Source organism: Danio aesculapii, chromosome 6 (assembly GCF_903798145.1).
Source record: "Danio aesculapii chromosome 6, fDanAes4.1, whole genome shotgun sequence".
NCBI lineage: Eukaryota > Metazoa > Chordata > Actinopteri > Cypriniformes > Danionidae > Danio > Danio aesculapii.
Genome location: NC_079440.1, coordinates 9,074,031 through 9,102,013, shown reverse-complemented (window position 1 = coordinate 9,102,013; position 27,983 = coordinate 9,074,031). Strand labels below are relative to the sequence as shown.

Below are 27,983 nucleotides of genomic sequence, written 5' to 3'. Positions count from 1 at the left end.
CAGAAGTTTTACTGTATTTTGGATCAAATATATGCAGCTTTGGTAAGCAGAACCTTCTTTTAAAAACCTAACCAATGCCAAATTTGACCGGTTGTTGTATGAGAATGCATCTTGTACACATAGTTGAGTTGGCAGTGATAGCACATACAGTCGGTGTTCAACTGCTCTGGCAGCCGATAGACGTAAAATTGAGTTGTACTGTTGTAAACTGGATATACAGTAGGTAGAGAGAGAGAGAGAGAGAGAGAGAGAGAGAGAGAGAGAGAGAGAGAGAGAGAGAGAGAGAGAGAGAGAGAGAGAAAGAGACTCAGCATTGGTCTTTAGCCCCGCCTTGGCTCCAGTCTGAAGGACAGCTGTGAAAGGGTTCTCTGGTTGTCAATCACAGTCAGCTGACGCACATAATTCCTCACTTCCTGTGGATTTTTACTGGCTGGAGACGCCTCAGCATCTGACGGAGGCGAGACAATGTTAATACAAACAGCTTCAGAAGTAAATGTCAAATGATAAAACTGCATTCAGCATTTTTTCCTGTTAATTAGAACATGCCCTGTTTATTCATTTATATAAGCATGTTGAAATGCTTTATAATTTATAGTGGGAAAAAACTGTAAATCCTTAAAAGACCATGCTTAAAATGTCTGTATTATATACAGTTTATTATCTAATTTTGTCTCTTCCATTGTCAGCAGTGTCCATTAGAGTATTGTGTGCTGCATTTAAAGTTATCAATTTAATGTTTATTGCATTATTTATGTGTTGTGAGTAATTCAGATATATATGACACTATGCAATACTGGAATTATCATCATTGTATTTGAATTTGTGTATATATATATATATATATATATATATATATTTTTATACATATTTTATACATATATATTTTGTGATATAACAGAGATCCCTGCTCTTCTGCCTTTAAACATAAGTTAAGTTTTCCCAAATAAACATCAGATCGTCATGGATAGGACTTGATTGAGCAGTCTTTTTGATGTACAGTAGCATTTATAGGTAGCACATACAGTATATAATTGTACAATAAGAAATGAATGAGGACCAATTCTGTACTGTATTATATATATATATATATATATATATATATATATATATATATATATATATATATATATATATATTGCATGCGGAAAGTATTCATAGCCCATAATACAAAATACCCCATAATGACAATATGAAAAAAAGAAATTTTGAAATTGTTGCAAATTTATTAAAAATAAAAAACCTGAAAAATCACATGTACATCAGTATTCACAGCCTTTGCCCTGAAGCTCTAAATTAAGCTCAGGTACATTCTGTTTCCACTGATCATTCTTGAGATGTTTCAGCAGCTTAATTGGAGTTCACCTGTGGTAAACTCAGTTGATTGGACATGATTTGAAAAGGCATACACCTGTCTATAAAAGGTCCCAGGGTTGACAGTGCATGTCAAAGCACAAACCAAGCATGAAGACAAGGGAATTGTCTGTAAACCTCAGAGACAGGATTGTCTTGAGGCACAAGGCTGAGGAAGGTTACAGAAAATTTTCTGCTGCTCTGAAAGTTCCATCATCTGTAAGTGGAAGATGTTTGGAACCACCAGGACTCTTCCTAAAGCTGGCCAGCAATATAAGCTGAGTGATCAGGGGAGCAGGGCCTTAGTCAGGTAGGTGATCAATAGAGGTGTTCTTCTGTGGAGAGAGGAGAACCTTACAGAAGGACAACCATCTGTGCAGAAATCCACTAATCAGGCCTGTATGGTAGAGTGGCCAGACGAAAGCCACTGCCCACCTGGAATTTGCCAAAAGGCATCTGAAGGACTCTCAGACCATAAGAAACTAAATTCCCTGGTCTGATAAGACTAAAATTGAGCTCTTTGGAGTGATGCCAGGCGTTGTATTTGGAAAACCAGGCACCACACATCACCAGGCTAATACCATCTCTCCAGTGAAGCATGGTGGTGGCAACATCATGCTGTGCTGTTTTTCAGCAGCAGGAACTGGAAGACTAGTCAGGATAGAGGGAAAGATAAATGCAGCAATGTACAGAGACATCCTGAATGAAAACTTGCTTCAGAGTGCTCTTGACCTCAGACTGGGGCGACGGTTGGACAATGACCCAAAGCACACCGCCAAAATATCAATGGAGTGGCTTCACAACAACTCGGTGAATGTCCTTGAGTGGCCCAGCCAGAGCCCAGACCTAAATCCATTTAAACATCTCTGGAGAGATCTGAAAATGGCTGTACACCGTCGCTTCCCATCCAACCTGATAGAGCTTGAGAGGTACTGCAAAGAGGAATGGGCAAAAATTCCCAAAGACAGGTGTGCCAAGCTTGTGGCATTATTTAAAAAAAAAACTTGAGGCTGTAATTGCTGCCAAAGGTGCATTAACAAAGTATTGAGCAAAGACTGTGAATACTTATGTACATGTTTTTTTTTTCAGCTTTTTTATTGTTAATAAATTTGCAACAATTACAATGTTTTTTTTCACATTGTCATTTTGGGGTATTGTGTGTAGAATAATGAGGACATAAATGTATTTATTCCATTTTAGAATAAGGCTGTAACATTAAAAAAAATGTGGAAAAAGTGAAGCACTATGAATACTTTCCGCATGCATGGTATATTGAGACAGATTATGTTTGAGTAACAAGTTAAATATACATATATGTATGAGGACTCACTGAAGGGCTGGCTTCTGCAATGCCTGACCGCTCGCACTGTGTTAGCAATCAGCCGCTGATGACAAAAAAATAAAAATGCATATAAACACATATGTATTGGCTGGTCACAGACCTAGTAATTGTTAGTTAAAACTCTTTTAAATACAGAACTAAGAACTAGAATAAAATGTAAACACTAAAAAATATAAACTTCACAATGTTGTCTTGCTGACTAACTGAATTCTTTTTTAAGTAAGTACTAATTACTGAAACTAAACGTGAAATAAAATAAATGTAAGCTAAAGAGAAGCAAAATAAAAAAAATACTGGGTTCCACTCAATTCCGTCATGTCCTAACACAAATTGGACTTAACTTAATCTTTTTACAAATTTAAGTGGATTGAACATAAAACAATTAAGTTGTCTCAAAGAAAACCTTAAAAACTGTGTTGATTCAACTCATTTTAAATAACTAGCTTCAACAAGCAGTAAAAGTCATTTTTTGAGTGAATATAACACTTCGCAGATAACAATAAAAAGCTCACCATCTTCTCAAAGTTCACCAGTCCGTCAATAAAAGTCTTATTCCCCTCATGGGTAAACGTCATGTCTGAAATAAGAAGAAATAGGCTGTAGAACAGAACGGAATAATATTTGAAACAATCAGTCATGTCTTATCAATAATATTGTGGTTAAGCCCCGCCCACACCTTTAATGAGGAGGGGCATAAAGGGAATGATTGGCGGCTCCATCTTGGCCACAGTGAGACGGTAAGCACGATGATTCCTGGAGGGATCCTGAGAGCGACAGATGAATCATAATCAGACTCAAACACAAAAATATCATTTCCTTAGAGAGAGATGAAATGTAAAATATCTGACTTACTAGTAAACTCTCAAACTCTGCGTAGAACTTCTTAAATTTACTAGGCAGTTTCTGAGGGGGAAAAAAGAAAAAATATGCACATGAATTATTGACACTTTCATATTCACTCACCCATAATGCAAGTCAGTATTTAATAATGTAATGTGATAATGATTATTATAATTTTTTTATAATCAAAACAGGCATAAATAAACCTCTTCTGTGGCTTTAATGTTAAGGTCACAATTCGTCTAATAATAAAAACACCTACACAAAGTTTTAACAGGTGGTCAGTTTTTATGTAAATGTGAACATTTTTGACCAGGTTTTGGTGTCATTTCTAGAATTGCAATTAAATATTTGCTTAGTTATCACCAAAGCTCTACCTATTTGATTGTACGTCATACGGAAGGACTTCATGTTAAAGGTACGATAGATGATTGTCTTCACAAACAATTTCAACCTAGCCTCATTATGGATATGTACCCCGTAAACATTTCTGGAGGGCGCGAAATACATCGCAAGGGGTACTTTTTTTTGCAGTTTTTGTTTTCATGAATTCGCCAGCGGCTGCTGTGTACGCTTTTTGAGATCTCAAATTTCTTTCGCGAGTGCCATTCGCGCTTGCTGTTCTTGCATAAGTCCACCAGAGGCCGCTGTCGACTGACTAATTGACTGACCCACCCACCCCCTTCCCAACCGATAGTGTTTTCAAAAGCACCGATTGAACAGCTTCCACCCCCTTCCCTAAACCCAACCGACAATGTTTTCAAAAGCAATACAGCAAAAGAAAACCCCTTGGATCGGCCTGATTTTCACCACGTTTTCAGATTTTACCATGTTCTCACCCTGTTATTTACTTGTTTATTTTATTTTTTGCCTTATGTTTTTGTTTTAACTGCTTTCTGGAAGCGTTCTTCGCTGGACTCAAACCCCGTCATCGCGGTCAACTCCTCTCTGCGTCTCAAATCTGCCGACATACATGGCGAGCTACTGGGCAAACTGGTAATAGTGGAAAAGCTGTCCATATGGAGGTAAGCGGTCAGCTGGTAGCGCGAAAAAAAAACAAAAGCCGTCGGCGGCGTCATACCACCCCGTAGCATTCGCTTTAAAGACGTAGCTCTGCGTAGCTCTGGTTACATAATTCGTGCTTTCCAGGAATGTATACGGGGGTCTTTACACCCTAACAGAAATCATTAAACTATGTAGTCCAAATGTATTTATATGTATTTTAATATTACAAGGAAGGTGTTGGTCCAAGAAACTTTAGTCCAATCAAAACATTCGGTCTGAACATTGTGATAGGCTGCCCTACCTGCCCATCACAATATGTAAGAATTCTGTTTGCGAAGAAAGAATTACATCATCGGTGTGTTCTCAGATGCATTTCAGACAGAGAATGGCAGGAAAACATCAACAACTTACTTTTTTAAAGTTTGGTATTGTAATTACTAGTTGTAATTAATATATTACTATTTTCTTTTCTCTGTTGAATGTTATGTGATGTATTGTGGTGATGTTGTCTAGTGCGTGTTCATGCGTTTAGGAGGCATGCCTTTTAGAAGTTGATTTGCAGGGCGGGACTTTCAGTGTTATCAAGCTAACGTTAGCATTTTTCAAGATCTTCTATTGCACCTTTAATCAGACGCATGATTAGACTCAGAGACTCATCATATGTCAGTTATATATGTGCTACGACACTAACCTCCCATGTCTGGATGAGTCTGCTCACGGCTGGGTTGCACATGCCCATGATAATGGCGAAGAAGGAGTTCAGATTTTTAAACTCTCGACAGCTGAGGGGGAAAATGAACAGAGCACACTTATATAATGGATCTTAACTTATGTTACATCAGATGCAAAATGATCATAAGTCCTGGTTAATTTACACAGGCTAGATGTACTAAACTGGTGGGAAACCCCAAACCCATTAAAGTTAAAATAAGGGCAGAATGCATATAATGCCCAAATTAAAAGACAAGTATGCAGAGTAATCATTTTCATGACCAACACCATTTTCTTATAGCAGTGCACATTAGGCAATCCCACCAAAATTTAGCCGGGAATTTTTGGGGGTATATTTATGGCCTAAAATGACTCATTTTGTGATGGAATTACAATAAACTTATTGTATTATTTGCTTGAATTCTTTTTCCTTGAATTCGTTTTGCTGTGTAAATACATAAAAATCTCGCTTTTTTTAATCTCAAGATTCAATGGAGATAAAAAAAATATTGACAAGCAATACAAACACAGACACAGAAATGGTTTAAATAGAAAGTTTACATGTCACCCTTTTAAATAAAAGCTAAAAAAAATTTTTTATGCTGTTTGGCCTCTTATTTAATGTCAAGGCAATGACAAGTGAGTTTGTGGGGGCTTGAAAATGTAAACTTTTTTATAAAAACTAATCACAAACTTTTGAAAACAAGACTGTTGACGCTCTGTGTAGATGACAAAAAATCTAACTTTTTAAAAATGAAAGGAAAAACATTTCCAAGTACATTGCTGTTCAGTTTACTTACACTATAACACTTCTTAGACATTAAATAGTGGTGCAAATACCGGTTATCCCACTACTACACACAGTAATTCACTCTGTAACTCCTACACATTGCTGGGTAGATTATTTAATAATAATAATTATAATAAAATAATTTATAATTTTTACAATAAAAATAATTAAAATAAAAATATAAAAAAACTTTAAAGGATTAAAGATGCTGATGACCGTTAAACATGCCATAACAGGCTTGTGAAAAGGGTCTATTAGAATAATGCTTTGCTGTTTGACTGTTAAAGGAGAGCAAATGTTCAAATTAAGAGTTATTTAATGTGTTTTGCTTAAGATTTCAAAATATAATAATAATAATAAAAATAAATATAATGTTAAATAATATTAAATAAAATCAGATTTTAGTTTAAATATAGTTAATTAAATGGTTTATGTTGCTTTGACATAAATAAAGACAAATTGAAAAAAGTTTAAACCAACCGGGCTCCTTAAATCATTTGAGTTCTACTAACTTACTGGGTCTTACAATGTTTATTTGCAACAACATCAGCCACAAAATAACTCTTCATGCCCTCATTCACCACTAATATTATGAAGATTTCTATATGTGGGTAGGAGCAAAAAAAAGGATACTAGTTTTGATTTATAGGGATTAAAATAAAGTGTGGAGTGACTTTTAACATATTGGCTGGTTGTTTACAAACACTGTGCCCTGTTGACACACACCAGTGATCAATCACTATGTAAAAGTAAATTTAGAATTTAATTTCAAGAGAAGGTTTGGCATTTACACAAGAAATTTGTAAATCCGACCCATGATGTGTGCTGGACAACTCACTGGGCAGCGATCTTGATGAACTTCTTCAAGAGCTGCACCCGTTTGCTGAGCGTCCCACACAGACAGACCTCCGTCACCACCCACAGCTGCAGCTGATTGAAGCGCCGCAGAAACAGCTCCAGATTGGCTGTGGATCGCCTGTACGCCTGCCGTCCGAATGTGTGATACACCAGCTCATACTGCACACAAACACACGCAATGTCAAGGAGTAGACACACACACTGTTTTCCTCTTCATATGCATCAGACACTTTCTTATAAACACTCTGTGTTTCTGGAAAACACTGTGCAACTCTTAGTATGCTTCACACAGGTGAGTGGGCTTGAAAAACAAATTTTAGAAGACACTTTCCACTCTGTCTGCATGTGTAGCAGAGGCCAGCTAGTGAAGTGCTGGGCAGGTAAACCTCACTCCTCTGACCTCTAAAAGGTGCTCCAGCAACAGACGCTAGAGGCTATGGTCTTTAGCCTCCTTGTTAGTACAACTGACTGCCATGCAGAGGGTTGCTGGTTGGATTCCAGCTCAGAACAGGTTGGGTGCTGTAGGTCTGGTGGGATTACAAATGTGTATATGCGCATGTGTATATATGTTTATATATGTGTGTGTGCATGTATGTATGTTTATGTATATAAAAAACTGCTTAAATAACTTAGCCTTGTCATGGCATCTATATAGACTATCGCTGATCTCTATGATGCTTCTTCTATCCTCATTTTGTAAGTTGCTTTGGATAAAAGCATTTGATAAATGTAAATGTCAAGCTGCATCTTCTGTGGGTTGAAGACCTCATGTGTGTGTGTGTGTGTGTGTGTGTGTGTGTGTGTGTGCGTGTGAATCACTGCATGTGTGTTCTTACCTCATGTACGCAGCTGAAAAGCTCCCAGTCATACTGGGTCATCTGGAAGGCCAGATCTTTGGAGCTCATCAGCTCAAAACTGGACATAGAGCCTGTGGATGGACCCTCTTGCTCTGGAAGTGGATTCTGCACATGTATATATAAAGAAGCAAAATGAGCAGAATGGCAAACAAGGATTTTCTTTGTGGTTTACAGGAACTCAGGGTACATATATATGGACAACAGAAGGACATTTAAATATGTGGAAAATAAAGTAAACAATAAAAACATTATACAATTATATGTATACACATCTAGATGGTACCACAAGCGGAATGAACCGGCAACTTATCCAGCACATGTTTTACGCAGCGGATGCCCTGGTTCGTGCCTCGGCTCAGTTGGCATTTCTGTGTGGAGTTTGTATGTTCTCCCTGCGTTCGCGTGGGTTTTCTCCGGGTGCTCCGGTTTACCCCACAGTCCAAAGACATGCAGTACAGGTGAATTGGGTAGGCTAAATTGTCCGTAGTGTATGAGTGTGTGAATGTGTGTATGTGTTTCCCAGTGATGGGTTGCGGCTGGAAGGGCATGCAAGAGCTGGATGAGTTGACGGTTCATTCTGCTGTGGCGACCCCGGATTAATAAAGGGACTAAGCCGAAAAGAAAATGAAATATAATATAATATAATATAATATAATATAATATAATATAATATAATATAATATAATATAATATAATATAATATAATATAATTTTGGCATTCTTTCAAAAATTTGCTTTATTTTTGTATAGTTCTGCTTGGCGACAGAGGTAGTGCAGAAACTACACACTTCAGTATGTTCGCTGTACACATATGTAGAAACCCACTGTAGTACAAAGACAGCTAACTGTGAGTGACATTCACCAATTTATACAGCAAGTGTGGCTTTAGAGTGCAAGTACACTATTTGAACTCACCAGTGAATCGAGCAGCTCTCTGGGGCAGACAAACATGCGTCCGTTCACTCCCAGAGACTGGAACACTGACACATCGTTGGGCTTTAAAATCTGCTTTTCTGTACAGAAACAAAGAGCAGAATTAGCCAAACCACAAATTACATTTTGAACACAGAGATCTCTGAACACAAGATCAACACCTACAAAAATATTACGATCCTAATGTATTATATTATGTGAACTACCATACAAAAGTTTAGTTATGCCACAGACTGTGTGTCTTGTATTGCAAATGTCCCCACAAGTATAGCAATACTAGTATATTGAGACCTTGTGGGACATTTTCTTTGGTCCCCATGAGGAAATTGGCTCATAAATGACAGAATGAAGTGTTTTAAAAATATAAAGATGCAGATTGTTTCCTGTGAGGGTTGGGTTTAGCGTTGGGGTAGGGGGATAGACTATACAGTCTGTATAGTAGGAACATCAATAGATCTATGACAAGCCCCCATGAAGATAGCTGTACAAGAGTGTGTTTGCATGTTGATCACCTCCAGATGCGCTGAGGTTGATCAAAAGCAGCTCTTCTGTGGATCCCAGTTTATCAGCTACAGCAGCGGTCACCTCTCTCCCCGTGGCCAGCACAGGAACACGAATAGTGGTGTATGTGTGATCACTGCAGTACACCTTCAACAGAACTACATCACACACAGAAGTTAAAACATAAGGAGCAAAAAAACTGACCAACGTAATTAAATTAAATTAAATTAAATTAAATTAAATTAAATTAAATTAAATTAAATTAAATTAAATTAAATTAAATTAAATTAAATTAAATTAAATTAAATTAAATTAAATTAAATTAAATTAAATTCAAAACTGACCAACCGTAATTAAATAAATGTAATTAAATTTAATTAATTAATTTCTAAATGAAATGAAATTAAATGAAATTAAATTACAACTGACCAACCGTAATTAATTAAATTGAATTTAATTTAATTTAATTAATTACAGTTGGTCAGTTTTAAATTTAATTTAATTTAATTTAATTTAATTTAATTTAATTTAATTTAATTTAATTTAATTTAATTTAATTTAATTTAATTTAATTTAATTTAATTTAATTTAATTTAATTTAATTTATTACGGTTGGTCATTTTTTAATTCAATTTAATTTAATTTAATTTAATTTAATTTAATTTATTACGGTTGGTCAGTTTTTAATTTAATTTAATTTAATTTAATTTAATTTAATTTATTTTAATTTAATTTAATTTAATTTAATTTAATTTAATTTAATTTAATTTAATTTAGAAATCAATTAATTAATTAATATTGTTTTTCTGTTTCTGTTTAATTCGGTTTTTATATTAAACAATCTTACATTTTACTGTGGTATCAGATCTTATTCATACAGATACTCACTGTCATCAAAGCTCCTTATTGGCTGCTTTTTTGCAAGTCTCTCCTCTCCAGAGCTGAACTGCCGCAAGAGGACTTTATGCTGAGATATCACAAAAAGTGAATAAATACAAAGCCATTTAAAAATGTTTTAATGAAACCAGCAGAATATGAATTATTTTAAATACCCATGTGACTTAAACCCCTGATTTATTGTAGATATATAAGCAAAATGAGAGAGATCCTATGTGCATTACCTTTTTTTGAGAAGATCTTGCATCATCTGGACTGAGATGGCAAAAGAAGCGAACATCAGTAACCCTGACCATTCATATTAATATCATAGATCATATCACCATGTCATATTAAGGCTCAATTGGACCCTTTTCGCATTTCTGGGTTTCTTAGCAGCAGAAGTTATCATAGCTGGGTAAACTTAAGAGTGCAGTGAATGGAAGAGTGCATTAAATATATATATTATTTTGCATTCCTATGTGCTCAAATAATAAAATACCTTGCATAAAAGGTAATTTTTTTTTTTTATTCGATGCAAAGATGATCTAAAACAAAGTATAGATTTATAAATGTACATAAATAAAAAAGAAATTAAAATATTTCAGTTTTTCACAATTGTTTTGGCTCAATTCTTAATTTAATTTTTTATTTTCGAAACAATAAGTTCAGATCTCTGGTTAGTTAGCTCATTGTGCTCATCAGATTGGCATTTCTTATTGATTTAAGCAAATTGCAAATGCTTTGGCACATGTGTGCAAACAATAAGAATCTGTATCATTGTCTGTAGTTTGAATAAAAACTAATTGCATATGGCTTGTTGATCAAAACTGATGAGTCAATTCTCATTTAAACTCTTCACAACTTCTCAATTGTTTTCATTGTTTAAGCCATTACACTCAAATCTTTGTGTTCAATTATCAAACATTTGTATACGCTCATGTTTACACTATAAATATCCGATACTGACATTGTCTATAATGTCTGCTAAATTGAAAAATTATCTCAAATTGCAATACAATTTGCATCATTTATTTATTTATTTATTTATTTATTTATTTATTTATTTATTTATTTATTTATCAGGTTTGAGAGCATATATATAGATTGTCCAAAGCACAAAGTACAGTTTTTGTGGTAACATTAGAAATATGAAATATTTAGTAATTCAGGGATTCTCAACTGGTGGGCCGCGGCCCACTAGTGGGTCTCAGCGATCCTGCAGGTGGGCCGCGAGATAGCTTAAAATGAACTCTCAATATTATACAAACATTTTGGATTTTAATATTAATATACTATATTAAAATAATTGAAATGATGCACTTTCTTCTTTACTCTGATCGATTACTTCAAACTCAGCCTCATGATCGCTTCTGCATCTAGTACGCACAAGTCTGTTCATTCACAAATTATGCGTGAAGTAAAAGTCTTTCTTTGTGTATTTTTGTGTGAACTATTTAATGTATCCGCATAGTTGTCCAAATTAATGTCCTGTGATTGTTTTATAATGGACGCACACCCATGAGGATCTAGCGAGGCTCAGTGGTATTTCTGCCACTGACTGTAAAATAAACTTGCATATGAGATGAAACTTGCAGACTGGTGGAGCTGTTCTGGTGGAGCTGTTCACTGTTCCGGTCAGCGATCTCCCAATAACATCCATCTGCAAACTCAACTGCCATCAGATCAACGCGTTTCAACAGATTTTGGGTGTTTTACTGTATTTTACATTTTTCATTTATTGAATAAAAGCTGAGCAATTCCATGCAAATGTCAATCTTGCAATGAAAATTTTTTAAGTTTTTGCCAAAATATAAAAAAAAAACGTTTCTATTTTTTTGTGTAAGTATTTTACAGTGCCTAAATAATACTCAAAAATGTCTCTGTCAATGTTTTCAAACAATTATTTTTGATTTTGAAGTCACGCAAGTGGCAATTTCACATCGGTCACATCCATAACAGAGCGATGTCACATCCATAACAAAGCTTTTTCCTCATAAATGTAAAAATGTAAAATAAATAAAATCAACTGTTTGTTTTTTATAGAGAGCCAACTCTTATCCTTATAATTAGCATCGTTTCTTTTGGGTTGTCAAGTTTAATTCACAGAATTTCTACAAAGTATGTTGTGTACTATAAACTCGCTAACTTTTTTGGTCACATCCATAACGCATGCTTATTTTCCTCATTTAAACTTTAAAACATGTTTACAGATTTATATTTTTCTGCTCCCATAACTTAGTTGTTTTGGAAAATATAAACAGAAGTTTTCAATATAATGTTAACATCTACTTCCTCTGTGAATTGATGTTTTGAGATTTTACTGCAAATCCATAACGCTGGAATTGCTCAGATATTTAATAGTAGATAATCAGTCTGTCCAATTTAAAACAGAAGCTGGTCTTTTGCAATCTCACTGTTGATCTGTGGTTCTTGTTTGAATCTGTGTATGTTTTTTAAATATATATATATATATATATATACACTGAAAAAAATTATTCAAAGATGATTCCTTGGATTTACTCATTTTTTTTTACGTTAAGTGGCTGTAAACAATTTATTTGGGCTGAATTTAAACAAAAAAATTAAGTTGAACATTGCTCCCCGGGATGAAAAAGGTTGAGAACCCCTAGAGTAATTGAACAAGCAAGATTGCAATTTACATGTAATACATTTGAACAAAAATAAATGTACTGTATACAGTAAATACAAATGTTCTTATTTGTTTTTTATGTACTATTGACTCTTCTCAACAAATATGTGCCAAAGCATTTGTGAAAAGCTGTAAAAACTTGATTTAAGATGCTGATGATCGTTAAAGATGTCATAACCGTCTTGTGAAAAGGGTCCATACACTATAAACCTACTACTGCTTGATGATCTTCTCCAGCTCAGGCAGTAGCTCCTTTAGAGGACGCAAAACTCTGGCATCATTAGACACAAAGCCATGCAGCTCCTGCAAACACACAAAACATTCAGCATGCACACCATGTTGACAGTCAGTTATGTTTTCATACAGACTGGTGGTAAGTGATTCTATGGCAGCATGTGTGTGTGTGTTTGTGTGTTTGTAACCTCCAGAAAGCCAAGCGCAGTGTCATCCTCCAGCAGATGGTGGGCCTGCAGGGCAGCCCAGCGCAGAGCCAAGCTGAGCACCCGTCTCTTACTGGCAACAGCGTAGTCTAGACGGTCCTGCTCAGAGCCCTGAGAGGCCTGAGAGTGATAGGTACACACACACGCTAAGGAACATTTGCATACTTACAGCTACAGTGTGACAGACCGACAGACGGACGGACGGACGGACAAATAGATAGATAGATAGATAGATAGATAGATAGATAGATAGATAGATAGATAGATAGATAGATAGATAGATAGATAGATAGATAGATAGATAGATAGATAGATAGATAGATAGATAGATAGATAGATAGATGGATGGATGGATGGATGGATGGATGGATGGACGGATGGATGGATGGATGGATGGATGGATGGATCACAAATGGACGGACGGACGGACGGACGGACGGACGGACGGACGGACAGAAAGACAGACAGACAGACAGACAGACAGATAGACAGATAGATAGATAGATAGATAGATAGATAGATAGATAGATAGATAGATAGATAGATAGATAGATAGATAGATAGATAGATAGATAGATAGATAGATAGATCAGAAAAAACAGAGAAACAAATAGAAAACAGACAGACAGACAGACAGACAGACAGACAGACAGACAGACAGTAAAATAACAGAACAAAACTGACAGACAGATAGACAGACACAAAACAAACAAACAAACAAACAAACAAACAAACAAACAAACAAACAGACAGACAGACAGACAGACAGACAGACAGACAGACAGACAGACAGACAATCAGACAGACAGACAGACAGACAGACAGTAAAATAACAGAACAAAACTGACAGACAGATAGACAGACACAAAAACAAACAAACAAACAAACAAACAAACAAACAAACAAACAAACAAACAAACAAACAAACAAACAAACAAACAAACAAACAATCAGACAGACAGACAGACAGACAGACAGACAGACAGACAGACAGACAGACAGACAGACAGACAGACAGACAGTAAAATAACAGAAAAAAAAACTGGCAGACAGATAGACAGACACAAAAACAAAACAAACAAACAAACAAACAAACAAACAAACAAACAAACAAACAGACAAACAGACAGACAGACAAACAATCAGACAGACAGACAGACAGACAGTAAAATAACAGAACAAAACTGACAGACAGATAGACAGACACAAAAACAAACAAACAAACAAACAGACAGACAAACAAACAAACAAACAGACAGACAGACAGACAGACAGACAGACAGACAGACAGACAGACAGACAGACAGACAGACAGACAGATAAAAAATAGATAGACAGACAGAAAAAGAGACTGACCGGAGACACAGACAAAAAAAAAACAGACAGATAAAAAGAAAAAACAAACAGAACAAACAGATAGACAGAACACAGACAGACAGAAAAACAAACAGACATTAAAAAACACAGACAGAAGAAACTCGCTACAAAAAACAGACAGACAGAAAAAAGACCGACAGATTTGTTTGAGTCCACTAGAAGGATATTGGGCCAGAAGAGCAGGGCACAGCTGACTATTGGGCATGAAAACACAGTGCATGAGCACAAAATCATCAAGAGCTGGATCTGTGGGAGAAACATTTGCAGAATCATTCAAATCCACTAATGCAGTTTTGAAAGATTATTCAAATCATAATAATATCTATATATCAAATCATATCTAACTAATAATCTTATTGATAAATGAAGATGAATGACACATTAATTAAGCACTAGTACTTAAAATTACTAACCATTTTTATTGTATAGTCACAACTGCTTTTCAACTCATGTATGTTATGACTAGTCGGAAATATTGCTAGTAAAATTATATATATGCAGATGAATGACCTGGATCAGAGAAATGAATGTCCAGTCGCATTGTCTCCAGCAGATGCTCCAGAATCTTCTCTGGGCTGCCTGACATCACAGTGTATCTGTCCAACACAACACACACACACACACACACACACACACACACACACATATAGAGGTTTGATTAAATAACTGCATGAGTGGATTGGTTTGTTGTCGATTGGATTGGATGTGTCAAAATGGTATAGATAAACTGAAAAGACATACTTAAAGTGGGCCGGGATGTTTCCATGGCTGGAGGGCCGGAGACTCTTCTGTAATACCAACACATCCTGCTCATGCTCTTTTAGACGCACCGTGTTGGCTTCAACATCCTAAACACACATGAACACAAACCAAAATACATGTGGCCAAGATATACAACCTCAAATGATTCGAAGATTCACTAATGAATCATGATAGCGGTGTTTGGTTTCGCCTATGGAGTCAATCTAGAGCCATATGCACTTGCAAAATAGAAGAAAGTTTTGCAAACAAAAAATAAAGTATTAGGCAAAAATAAATAAATAAATAAATAAATAAATAAATAAATGCAAATCTTCTAAATTAATCTCCAATTATTCTAAAATTAATTTTGCTAACAAAAATAAAGAACTGCAAAGGGAAATTTTAATTTTAAGAAATAAAAATAAAATTTGCAAGCAAAAAAAGAACTGCAAATAAAAGTGCAAAAAAACTAAAATATTTGCAATAAAAAAAAATTACTTGCAAAACATTTTCTATAGCATTGCCTTTACAAAACCCGTCCAGTCAATTGCAATGCTCGTTTTGATTTGCTTTTTAGTCAACAATGAGTTTGCAATGCTGTTTTCACTTTGTTCTTCACGTTTCTGCGCGTTTCACTATGTGGCCCTGATTTGACAAGGGGGCGGAGTCAAGGAAACTTTGACGTTTATGGTAGGCCTGGGCCTACTGGGCTGTAAGACCACCTCGGTGATACTGTGGGCTCTATTTTAACGATCTATGCGCAAAGTCTGAAGTGCAGGGCACAAAACATTAAGGGGTGTCCGAATCCACTTTTGCTATTTTAAGGATGGAAAAATATGCTCTGCGCCCCGGCGCATGATCTAACAGGGTTGAGCTAATCCCCTAATGAGTTATGGGTGTGTTTTGATAATAAACCAATCAGAGTCTCATCTACCATTCCCTTTAAGAGTCAGTTGCTTCGCGCCATGGCGCATTTGCTATTTACATGAGGGACTTTGTAAGTGAAAAAACTGAACAGTTCACTAGTGAGAAAACAGTTAAACAGAGCATCTGCAGCACGAAGATAAAGAATGAGTCTCCTCCAATCGGCCTTTACTTTCACTTTCTCTCTTTCGTGGATAAGGAAACGTGTTGTACGCACACACAGACATCCATTAGCCTACATTATTAATTTCGTTTGTTAAGCACAAAGATTTGTTTCAAAACTATTTCTAAATTCAGTTCTAATTTCCAGCAAATGAATAAATAAACAATAATTGTTATACCCAAATACACATGCTATGCCCCATATGGTCCAAAACCAAGTGGACAAATCTAAACTTGTTTTTAATAAAACAAATATAAATATGCATTAATAATAAAAATAACATTATACAAAAGCAAATTGTCATGAATAAACTAAAAAAAGCCCCCCGAGATGAAGAAGGCACGAAGGCAGTAGTTTTTATGTTTATGTCGATACAAGTGTATACAAGTGTATAATTTCATTTATAAAGATATTTGCGTATTGCTGTACATCCTGCGTGTTTTAAGCAATGCTTAAGCGAGGCACACAACTAACATGCTCTGCGCTGGGCTTTAAACCTGCTTTCAGCTGGTCTATTAAACAGTCTATTTTAGTTCCTCAAAATAGCAATGCTTCAACAATACGCCTTAACACACCTTTTTTTTTCTAGACAAAAGCACTCATGAGTCCCCAAAGTTGAGCAAATGGATTTGCTATTTAGACAACGAGGCGGAAAACGGGAAAATTAGGGTTACGTTGGTCTGAAAATAGCAACACATCGTGGAAACACATCTTGCGCCTTATTGCGCTGTGTGTATGATAGGGCCCTGAGTCTCTAGTTGATGACATCTCTTTAATGGAGGCAGGTCTGGGCCTGCCATAATCGCCTAAGTACCCTTGACTCTGCCCCCTTGTCGTCAAAATGAGCATTGCAATTGACCCGACCGGTTTTGTAAATGCAATACTATAAAAATCTTTTGAAAATATTTATAGTTTTTTTTTTTTATGCAATTTTTTTTTGCACTCTTTGATTTTTATTTTATTGTTCTTTTTTTGTTTGCAAGCTTTATTTTTTATTTCTCAAAACTTAATTTTCCCTTTGCAGTTATTTATTTTTGCTAACAAAATTAATTTTTATTTCTCAAAAAAAATTAGCGATTTTTGGAGAACTGCATTTAATTTTTATTCATTTAGGTTTTTTTTTCATTAAGGTAATAGGAGAATTACTAACATACATCACAAATGAAATACAAATTCCTTGTACAATGAAAGAAAAAATCTGTATAATTGCAGTAATAATTAGTAAAATGGCAGTAACTACCAGTTTTTTCCCCCAATTTTCAGTTTAATGCAAATTATCAACTGTAATAAACTGTAATTTAATGAATTTTGACAAAGTATGTTCTGTATTTTTACAGGTTTTGCTTGTAATTTTGTGAAATGGTTGTTTTCTGTAATTCAGCGGAATATCTCTGGAAGCTCTGCTGCCAGTTTTTTGACCGTTTTTTACAGATAATTTTTTTAAGTGTAGGCAATACTGACAAAAAAATGACACTTTGAAGCAACTTAAAAAAAATTACTGTCATTTGTTACACCATTTTTTTTTCCTCAAAGTATAATTTAACTTTGGTTTAAACGATAAAATTGAATTTAATCTAAATCAATTCCAACATTCAATTCTAAATCAATTATTTTAATCTAAATCTAAACTAAAATCTAAATAAAAAAGCTAAACCTGATCAAAATATTTATTGTGGTCAAGACAAATAAAGTACATTGACACAAAGTAAAATACTGTTTTACTTTAGTGCAAAGTCATTAATATTTATCATATTAAATGTTAAACTTGCTTGTCATAATGTCTGAGCAGCACTATAGGAGACAGAAGTGTGTGTACCCTAAGTATACGGTTGAAGTCCTCTTTGTCCACCCTCAGGAAGTGGCAGTTGTCCTCTCTCAGCACGATGGAAGCAGCGCGGGGGGCGTCGTTTACCAGCGCCAGTTTGCCAAAATCATCTCCTTCGTGCAACGTACAAACCACACCCTGAACACACACACACACACATGCACACGAACACACACACCATGATCTAATATTTGCCACTATTTATGAAATCATTAACATTAATGTAAGTAAACATGAAAGCTGACATTACCTTGCCATAGATGACAACATTTACTGATCCTTTCTGGATAATATACCAAGAAGTGCCTTCCTCCCCTTGATTAAACACTGAAATTCAGAAAGCAAACATACAGACATACATGTGGGTGTCTGACAATTGAAAATAGATCTGGTAGCAGATATCGCAGCCTCTGTTACATTTTATCTTGCACTTTTTTGTGAACATTTATTATTATTATTCAGGATATGTTTTATTTAGTCTTATTATTAAATCATTAAAATGACTATGATTAAATTAAATAATCTTAAGTGGCATAAAATAGATATTGTGACAGGATGAACACTTATTTGTGCTTTTTGATCAACTTAATATAGCCTTGATGAGCACAGGAGACTTTTCATAAATATTAAAACATCTAACTGACACAATAATCATATCCACAACATTATATCAGTTAAGTAAAGAGCATTAAAGAGCCATTGAAACTCACAGACAGTGCCTGCTTTGGCGTGTGACTCAAAGATGAGGACACCGGCGAGCTCTCTCTTCACCTGCAGAGGGCAGCACCATCACGGTTCATTTTAACATGTTTCAAACAGCACGAGGCATTACTGTAAATGAGTCTGGAGGGATGTAATGGAAGGCCTTACAGTGTTAGACAGGTGAGAGACAGCTTTGATATGCAGCAGCTCATCATAAATAATCTCTAGGTCTTCAGCTGTTCTTTGACCAGGCCTAAAATTAGAGTGAGGGACAAAGAAAGAAAGGAAGGAGGACAAGAAAAGTAGTTCAGCACTTGGTGAAAATGGACAATAGCAAAATATCAGGGCAAACAGATTGGATAAACCATATTGTAGAGTATTCTGTCTTTCTTAATTAAACCAAATGTGAAAATAAAATCACTATGAAATTATATAGACTTAAAATGTGTTTAAGCAGAACCTAACAAGTGTAGTGTTACAAATTGCACTTGTTTTAAAAAATAGTATAGTTAAAGTATACTCTACTTCAGTACTCAAATTAATTTTATTAATGTATAAATTAATTTTAATATTAATTTTAATATATTACCTGCAAGTGCACTTTTTAAAAGTATACTTTTCAGATTTGAAGTACCAAAAAGTACACTTTTAATACAGTTCAGCATAGCTATTTATCCCTATCACAAGGGATAGTTCACCCAAAAATAAAAATTACCCCTCATTCATTTACCTTCATGTGGTTTTAAACCTTTAAGGGTTTCTTTCTTTTGTTGAACACAAAATAAGATATTTTGAAGAATGCTGGTTGCTGTCACCCAATAACTTCCATTAGAGGGAAAACAATTACCATGGATGACAGCAGGGGCGTTGCTAGACATAAAGCTGTACTGGGGCACACCCCCCTCCCTCACAAAAAAATAAATAAAATAAAATAAATAAATAAATAAAAAAATAATAAATAAATAAATAAATAAATATATTTATATGTATATATTTTATAAATTATTATATATATAAATACTTTTTTAATACAAAAAAATTATAAATAAATGAAGTATTATTTTTATTATACAATTTTAACTTTAGCTTTGTTGACTTGTAAAACTTACTGCGTGCCGTCACCTCCGCATAAAAGGCTGTTACGCCGGTTTCTCATCGCATGAGCGGCGCGAGAGCAGCAAGTACGTTTTTCATTGTGCATGTAAACAACCGGGACTCACACTGGGAGAAGAGCAGCGCATCAGGGTCCAGCAGGAGCAGTGTGTGAGGCGCGCAGGTGGTTTTCAGCACATATGCGGAGATGGTTCAGTTGCTTTTTGATTAAACACATTGCTTTCACCAGTGTTGGTTCGGTTGTACATAGACAATAACGTCTGTATTCCGGGATTACCACTCTTAATACTTACACTTTTCATATGAAGTAAATCATATATCAAAGCATTTACTGAGGCACTGGGGATTTTTACTGGGGCACGTGCCCCAGTAAATTGGGTCTAGCGACGCCCCTGGATTACAGCTACCAGCTTTTAAAAATACTGTCTTTTGTTTTAAACAAAAGAAAAAATAGATCTCAAATAGAGGTTTTGAACAAATTAAGGGTCAGTAAATAATGACTTACATTGAGAATTTTAATTTTGGCCAAACTATCCCTTTAATGAGCCCCCATTATGTTTGTTAGACTTCTTAATTTTGTTTTTGAGGTCTCCTAAAAAGGTCTTTGTGTTCAAATTAAAAAAAACACAATTGTTTAATACACTGAAGAATCGGTACGGTATATGAAACGGTTCATTCAAGGATCTGATTTCTCTAAGCTCCTTCTTCCCGAGAGCGTACGCTGCTCTGATTGGTAAAATAGTCCAACTTAAAAAAACATGAGTAAATTTAATATCTGGAGGCTTCCTCCGCTCATGTAAAAAGTGATGTGAAAAGTATCAATGGCATTGGTTTTACCGTATCAAGACATGCATGCAAATGAGATTTGTTTAGCTTTCTCATTATTTCGATAAAAAGAACCAAACTCTCGCAGGTCTTTGAGGGTCAAAATAAACGTTTTGTTGAGGGCAGCCAATTAAGACTAGGCTTCATGCTAATTTGTTACAAACCTGCATAGGTTTCATATTATTTTGCCACAAGAACAAGAGGTATTACATATTCAAATAGTTTAACTTCAGCTGACAGAGAAAATCTATAAAAAATTAAATGTTTTCAGAGCATGACATGTTTTCAGTGCTTTTTTGTTTTGTGATTGTTCCAAAAGATTTCCATATCATTTGAAGGCATTTATAAAATGGAAAAAGTCTGGTTTACATTGAGCCCACTTTTTCTTATGGGTCTTTCCTAATCCTACATAGATTTATCCAAGAAGGCTGGAATTATTAATGACTCTTTCTGGACATTAACTTAACTTAACTTAACTTAATTGAATTGCAATCATTTAGGAAAGACTGTTTTTCTACTTATTCTGCAGAAATTAATATGAAATTATTTGTTATTTTGAAAAGGATGATTAAAAATTAACAATTTAGTTAATTTTATGATTGGTAAAATTCTGTATCCACAAATACGGACTCTTCCCGCTTATATAACGTTTTTATTAATGAACTTATTCCTTTAATGAAGTCTCTTAAAGCTGTAAAAATATAAAAAAGCTCTATCTATTGTAAGTTATTACAAATGTTTATATTACAGTTCTGTCTGGTTCTCAAATCTGATTGGCTGATAGCCGTGAGATATTACAGTAATATCAGAACTCGTACAGCGTCTTCACCCTTGTGTATTACTTCACCCACACGAGAGGCAAGCAGATCAATAAACTCACTAAACTCACTAAAACTCACAGATATTGCAGCTGTTGGACAACATAATGTACTTTTTAAAGGCTTTTTTTAGACGAGAATGTAGTTGTTTAGATTGCAACTATGCAGTTTATTTATTAGGATAGTGCCTATTTTAAAATATTTATAATTTAGGAAATACAGTGCGTTGGCATACATCAGCCTGTCATACTGAGCAGAGCAAAGACGGTTGACGTTTAGCCACAAGATGGTGACAGAGACTGCATTGTAAGCGCTTAGGGAAGAAAAACAGCATTTCTTCAGCGTATGTTTCAAACTACTGCTGAAGAAATCATTACAGAATAGGTATGTGACATTTTAAGTCGATCTCTCTCTTTTGTATGTTGTAGTTCTGAATTTATACCGTAGTAATCTGGTAGTGTTTGCATTGCTTTGGCTTTTTCGGGGTTAATTATTGTGATCTCCCAATTGCAACAGAGAAATACTGGGAAATCTCTGTAGATTGATGGCATGTGTCGTAAATAAATGTGTCTTCATGCTGTTCAGCCTTATAATCTTAAAATGTGCGCAAAAATCACCTGTTTTGTCATCAATTCAGACATTACGCAAGAGAATCATTCAAACACTAGCTCTAAAGTGACGTTTGTGAATGGTTTCTGCTGTTCTGACAGTCAGCTGCAGATGTGTAAGAATGACAGAGGAAAAGTAGTTCCTCTTACAAAAAGGTTTTTTAGACTCTCTGTGTTTGATTTTCTTTTTATACACGAGTATGCCGTCGAACTGTTGTATAAACACAATATCACACTGGTAGCAGTGCGATATGGCTGAATATCTTCACTGATAGGACCTTAAACCAGTGCACGCCTCCCAGCAGTGCCGATATACAGCCATATTGCATACGGCTACTCTTGTGATAGTATTTGGCGTCTTGTGAATGTCTTTCAATTTGTTTATTTTTCTTTTATTTGAAGTTCAGTTGTCTGTGAAATTTCGTTTTTGATGCTTTTTTCCTGTAATTGTAATTTACAAGTGCAAAATAAACAAAAAAAAACCATACAAACTGAACTTTTTTAATGCACCCAGCAGGGGGCGCTGTGGTTCACTCACGGTTTCCTGAGGATCATGCGCATGTGTGCGTCAGGGCCGATCTGAGAGAGGAAGAGGAGCGTCTCCTGCAGCTCTTCCTCAGCTTCACGTTTCTCATCGTCGCTAGGCAACACCGCATCCTCCTCCTCATCGTCGAGGAAACGGTAAAAGAGGTACTTATCTTGAAAGTTGAGTTCATGGTCGACTGCCCACATTACAAGAAAGAAAAGTAGAGATAAAGAGATGCTTTAATTGGTGTCGAGGTAATGAGGTTGTTTTGTCAAACTTTGAGAGGGTTATTCTTATTATAAAGTATAGAAATCAAACAGCAAGAGCTGAGCAAATGGCACTGAGATTAATTAAAACTTAAAGGGATAGTTCACCCAAAAAGGAAAATTCTGTCATCCTTTACTTTATGAGAACTTTATAACATTTTACATATATACACTAAATTGCCAAATGTTTTAGGATACTCTTTCAAATCATTGCATTCAAGTGTTCCAACCTCTTCCATAGCCACAAGTGTATAAAATGTATATGTGTACAAAATGTCCCGACCTCAACCTGATTGAACACTTTTGAGATAAATAACAGCAGATAATGTGAGCCTTTCCATCCAACATTAGTGCGGCTCTAGAAGAATGGTCAAGATTTTCCTATAAACACACTCCTAAACTTTGTGGTGATATGACAAAACGTCATGAAAACAAATGTTTCTTATGTTACTTTAACTAATATTACTGAGTTAATCAGGTTTCAACTCAATTTGTTTTGTTATACAAAGTTTAACTTAACGTTTAGTTAGTTGGACTGATGTAAGTTAAGATGAAAAGTACCTTTGATTTAAAAAAAGAAAAGAAAATGAAGGCAGCAATATTTTTTACACTGTGTCTAAATATATAAAAATTACATTAAATTTCATTTAAATTAAAGATTGTGTTTTTATAGACACATAAAGATGCAATGCATTGTAGAAATCACCCTAGATTAATATTTAATGTGCAGTTTAATGTGCATTTAATGTGTGTAATCTGTGTGTCACCACAGCACTACAGTACAGGTATGTTTGTTTGTTGTGTACCGTGATTCAGGACTCCTTCCTCCAGCAGCACTTGCCACATTCCCACAGCATGAGCCCGACTGTGAACACATGAGCTCTGCTGAAGCAGCCAGTCCACCAGCTCAGTGCCCACACAACACTGCCTGCAAACACACACACACGCACGCACGCACGCACACAAGCACACAAAGGTAAATTTCAAGACATGCACTGCCGATTCTGCTGATACTGTGGCATAAATAAACCTTGCATTTGACATGATATTTAACATTTAAGACACTGCAGGCAACAAACAATTATAACATTTTGAACTGTTTGGCTTTTCATTGTGTTATTTCAGATGTAAAGAAAACATCCAAAATACACCTTTAACGTTTTTTTGTCACACTTTATCAATTTGTGGCTGTAGATTTCACATATTATTACATATAAATATACCAATACTGCTGTATCTGCATTGTATCTATTATTTTATAGCATATCTGTTTTATTAGTTTTCTTAAGGTTTCTTAACATTGAATTTGTTTAAAAAAATATTGGCAAATTTAATGATTATATAAACATTTTATAAAAAAAAAAAAAAAATGATGTCTGTTTGCAGTATTTTCTAATTTGGAAAACATACCCGAAATCCCCTACATAAGAACCTTTGACTCCAATATGTCAAAAAATGAAAGAATTTGAGACTTGACTTTACGCAGTAATCACATTTTAACTAGACATGCATGCAAATTAGCAATAATATTTGAAATAATACATAATTTGCCTGTTTATTTATAACATTTACCCACCCACCCACCTACCAACCAACCAACCAAACAACCCACCCACCCACCGTCCAACCAATCGATCAACAAACCAACCCACCATCCAACTCACCAACCAACCAACCAATCAATCAATCAACAAACCAACCCACCATCCAACCCACCCACCAACCAACCAACCAACCCACGCACTCACCAACCTGCAACTACATCAATCAATCAATCAATCAATCAATCAATCAATCAATCAATCAATCAATCAATCAATCAATCAATCAATCAATCAATCAATCAATCAATCAATCAATCAATCAATCAATCCACCCAAAAACCCTCCCACCAACCAACCAACCAACCAATCACTCAACCAACCAACCAACCAACCAACCAACCAACCAACCAACCAACCAATCAACCCACCCATCCATCAATCAACCCAATGAATGAATGAATGAATCAATCAATCAATCAATCAATCAATCAATCAATCAATCAATCAATCAATCCACCCGCCGACCCATCAATCAATCAATTAATCAATCAATCAATCAATCAATCAATATCAATCAATCCACCCAAAAACCCACCCACCAACCAACCAACCAACCAATCACTCAACCAACCAACCAACCAACCAACCCATCGACCCATCAATCAATCAATCAATCAATCAATCAATCAATCAATCAATCAATCAATCAATCAATCAATCAATCAATCAATATAATCTGTTATTTTATTTCCTATATATTAGTATTTAAGATACAGATCACTATTTATCACTATTTTGTTTTGACGTTCTTCACTCACGCATGTCCATTCGGCGGGTCAAACTCCACTTAAACACCCCTGTAATTCGCACCCTGGTTACCCTCAAGTCTTAAGCAACACACACCTGTATGTTTTCAGATGATATTTTCTGTCTCTGATCATGTGGGGAGCTCTGGCCAGTATTGCATTACGTAACACCTTTTCTGCCCTCAAAATCTTTTCTGACGGCACCTAAAGCAAAATTCGGGACAGAGAGAGGGGGGGGGGGTGGGGGGTAGTGGAGCGTGAGACACAGAAAACACTCACAAATGGCCTATTTTCAGATCTGTGACCACACACACATTCATTGTGATTCAGTCATCTTCACTCGATCGCTAGTGTACATCACATTAAAGATCTTTTTGAGCAGATGATGTGTTTTAAATACAATTAATTATATAAAATTAGTATAACCCTGAAGTGGCAGCAGACTTCAGTCTTGAGTTATGAGCATGAAGATTACGATTAGTGGATGTGTTCATCTTGGAACAAAATTCCAGTCAGCCAATCAGATTTAAGGAACAAGTTTATAGTTTATGTTAGGTTTAGGCTTACACTGAAAAAAAAGATTAATTGGATTTACTCATTTTTTTAAGGTAACTGCATGGCTGCAAACGATTTATATGGGCTGAATTTAAACAAATTAAGCTGAACATTACTAAATGTAATTAGTTTGTTTAAATTCAACCCATATAAACTGCAATCACTTATCTTAAAAAACATTAGCAAATCCAACTGAATCTTTTTTCCAGTGTACAGTTAGGATTATGTGCTTCCACGTTTTTGTAATCCAACTATTAATTCCTTCTGATTTTGGGAATAATTTAAAGTTAGGGTTAGGTATAGGGGTAGGGATCAGGCGTGGATTGTATTTTCAAACAGAAATGATGTTTCTAGATTAACATAGATGTTATTCCAGGATTGCATCCCACTTGGCAAGATTACACCCACTGATAATAAAAAAAAATATTTAATTTTACACATGGGCAAACACTAATGATAAAAAGATTAAATTGATCATTAAATTGTCCAATAAAGTGATGGTAAAGACATTTAGAATTTTACAAAAATAAGTTATATTAAACCCTGCGTCATTTATTAATTTAAACATTCTCAATTAAAGAATTCTGAACAAAATGCATTCAAATATTAAGCGACAATGGTTTTTAGTGATTATTTATTCCTATCATTCCTATTTCTGACATTCCTACACTAAAAAATTACTGTGAAATTTGCAGTAACTTACTGGCAATTTTGGTTAGGTACAGTAGGTTACTGTAACTTTTACAGTAAATAGTAAATATCAATTTACAGTGTGCTTGTAAATTTACAGTCTTGCAACCAAAATTGCCAGTAAGTTACTGTGAATTTTACAATAAATGGTAATTGTTAATTTACAGTGTGCTTGTAAATTTACAGTCTTGCAACCAAAATTGCCAGTAAGTTACTGTGAATTTTACAGTACATTGTTTACAGTGTATATTAGCTACTATAGTAACACTATTTTTTGTGGCATTTTCCTTTCACAAAGAACTCTTTATAGTACAAAATAATGTTTCTTTAAATGATAAAAAAAATCAATAAAAGTTCATTAAAATGGAAACTTTGAAAAACATTTCTGCCTATTTTGGGCACATTTTTTGAGTATTTTTGCATCAAAAAACAAAACAAAAAACAATGCAGAAAATTATAACATCACAGGAATAAATCACAACGTAAAGAGCTTCAAATAATAAAATAGCTACAACTTTAATTCTAAAAAGCAAAAGTGAATTTTTGATTAAGTAAAATTAAAACCCTTTCTGATACATCATATACATGCAGTTTTTGACCCTTTGAAAAGAGTAAAATATGCAAAAACAACCAAAACAGACATCAATCATACCTTATTCAGGTTTTTTGACATAAAATTAAGAGGATCGTTGCTGAGATTGTCTTTATCCGGCATTCCTGCGTCACAAAGGAATAAACGCTTCAGAAACAATGTTTGACGCGAGTGTGTGTAAATCGGCATGTCATACTCACGGTCATTAGTCGCTCCACTGTCCATCACTCCATACGGCGGAGCAAGAAGCCCTGCCATGCACTGCCTGTATTTCTGCAACACAAAGAAGATTTATTTCATTTACTTCAGAAAGAGTTCAAATCTGCTGAGTCATCTTTGTCCACACAGGTGAACTGCCTTCACATTACACTAAAGAAGATGTAGTAAATAATGCTGAGCTCTGCCAATCACGCTGTTTTTATGGCTTGGCAACGATGACTATGAATATTCAGATGTTTTCATTCTTTTTCTCTGCATATCACCATGGTGACGAGGTGACGAGGCACATGCAGCTGAGGAACAGCAGGCTGTGAATGAGACACTGATGACAAACTCACCTACAGACACACATTATACCGTTGAAGTTAAAATGAAGCCCTCCTGAATTATTAGCCCCCCCCTGTATATTTTTTTCCCTAATTTCTGTTTAACAGAAAGAAGATTTTTATTCAATACATTTCTAATCATAATAGTTTTAAATTACTCATTTCTAATAACTGATTTATTTTATCAGTGACAGTAAATAATATTTT

At 35.0% G+C, this 27,983-nt stretch overlaps 1 protein-coding gene across 2 annotated transcripts in view; it reads right to left on the bottom strand.

Moving 5' to 3' along the window:
- Window positions 1-234: 234 nt before the first annotated feature.
- Window positions 235-27,983, bottom strand: part of rapgef4b (Rap guanine nucleotide exchange factor 4b) — a 77,152-nt gene continuing 49,403 nt past the window's right edge. For both annotated transcript variants that reach the window (XM_056459425.1, XM_056459426.1), the window contains 26 exons: window positions 27,432-27,504; window positions 27,292-27,356; window positions 25,492-25,598; window positions 23,851-23,972; window positions 22,791-22,974; window positions 19,057-19,141; window positions 18,897-18,957; window positions 18,437-18,513; window positions 18,178-18,324; window positions 15,275-15,381; window positions 15,044-15,129; window positions 14,701-14,779; window positions 13,139-13,289; window positions 12,931-13,019; window positions 10,309-10,339; window positions 10,076-10,154; window positions 9,199-9,345; window positions 8,669-8,766; window positions 7,733-7,858; window positions 6,877-7,055; window positions 5,229-5,319; window positions 3,545-3,595; window positions 3,369-3,456; window positions 3,205-3,269; window positions 2,681-2,735; window positions 235-448 (listed from right to left, as the gene is read on the bottom strand). In XM_056459425.1, coding sequence (XP_056315400.1) covers window positions 321-448; window positions 2,681-2,735; window positions 3,205-3,269; window positions 3,369-3,456; window positions 3,545-3,595; window positions 5,229-5,319; window positions 6,877-7,055; window positions 7,733-7,858; window positions 8,669-8,766; window positions 9,199-9,345; window positions 10,076-10,154; window positions 10,309-10,339; window positions 12,931-13,019; window positions 13,139-13,289; window positions 14,701-14,779; window positions 15,044-15,129; window positions 15,275-15,381; window positions 18,178-18,324; window positions 18,437-18,513; window positions 18,897-18,957; window positions 19,057-19,141; window positions 22,791-22,974; window positions 23,851-23,972; window positions 25,492-25,598; window positions 27,292-27,356; window positions 27,432-27,504 — 2,571 coding nt within the window. In that variant the 3' untranslated portion in view covers window positions 235-320. The remainder of the gene's footprint in view (window positions 449-2,680; window positions 2,736-3,204; window positions 3,270-3,368; window positions 3,457-3,544; window positions 3,596-5,228; window positions 5,320-6,876; window positions 7,056-7,732; window positions 7,859-8,668; window positions 8,767-9,198; window positions 9,346-10,075; window positions 10,155-10,308; window positions 10,340-12,930; window positions 13,020-13,138; window positions 13,290-14,700; window positions 14,780-15,043; window positions 15,130-15,274; window positions 15,382-18,177; window positions 18,325-18,436; window positions 18,514-18,896; window positions 18,958-19,056; window positions 19,142-22,790; window positions 22,975-23,850; window positions 23,973-25,491; window positions 25,599-27,291; window positions 27,357-27,431; window positions 27,505-27,983) is intronic.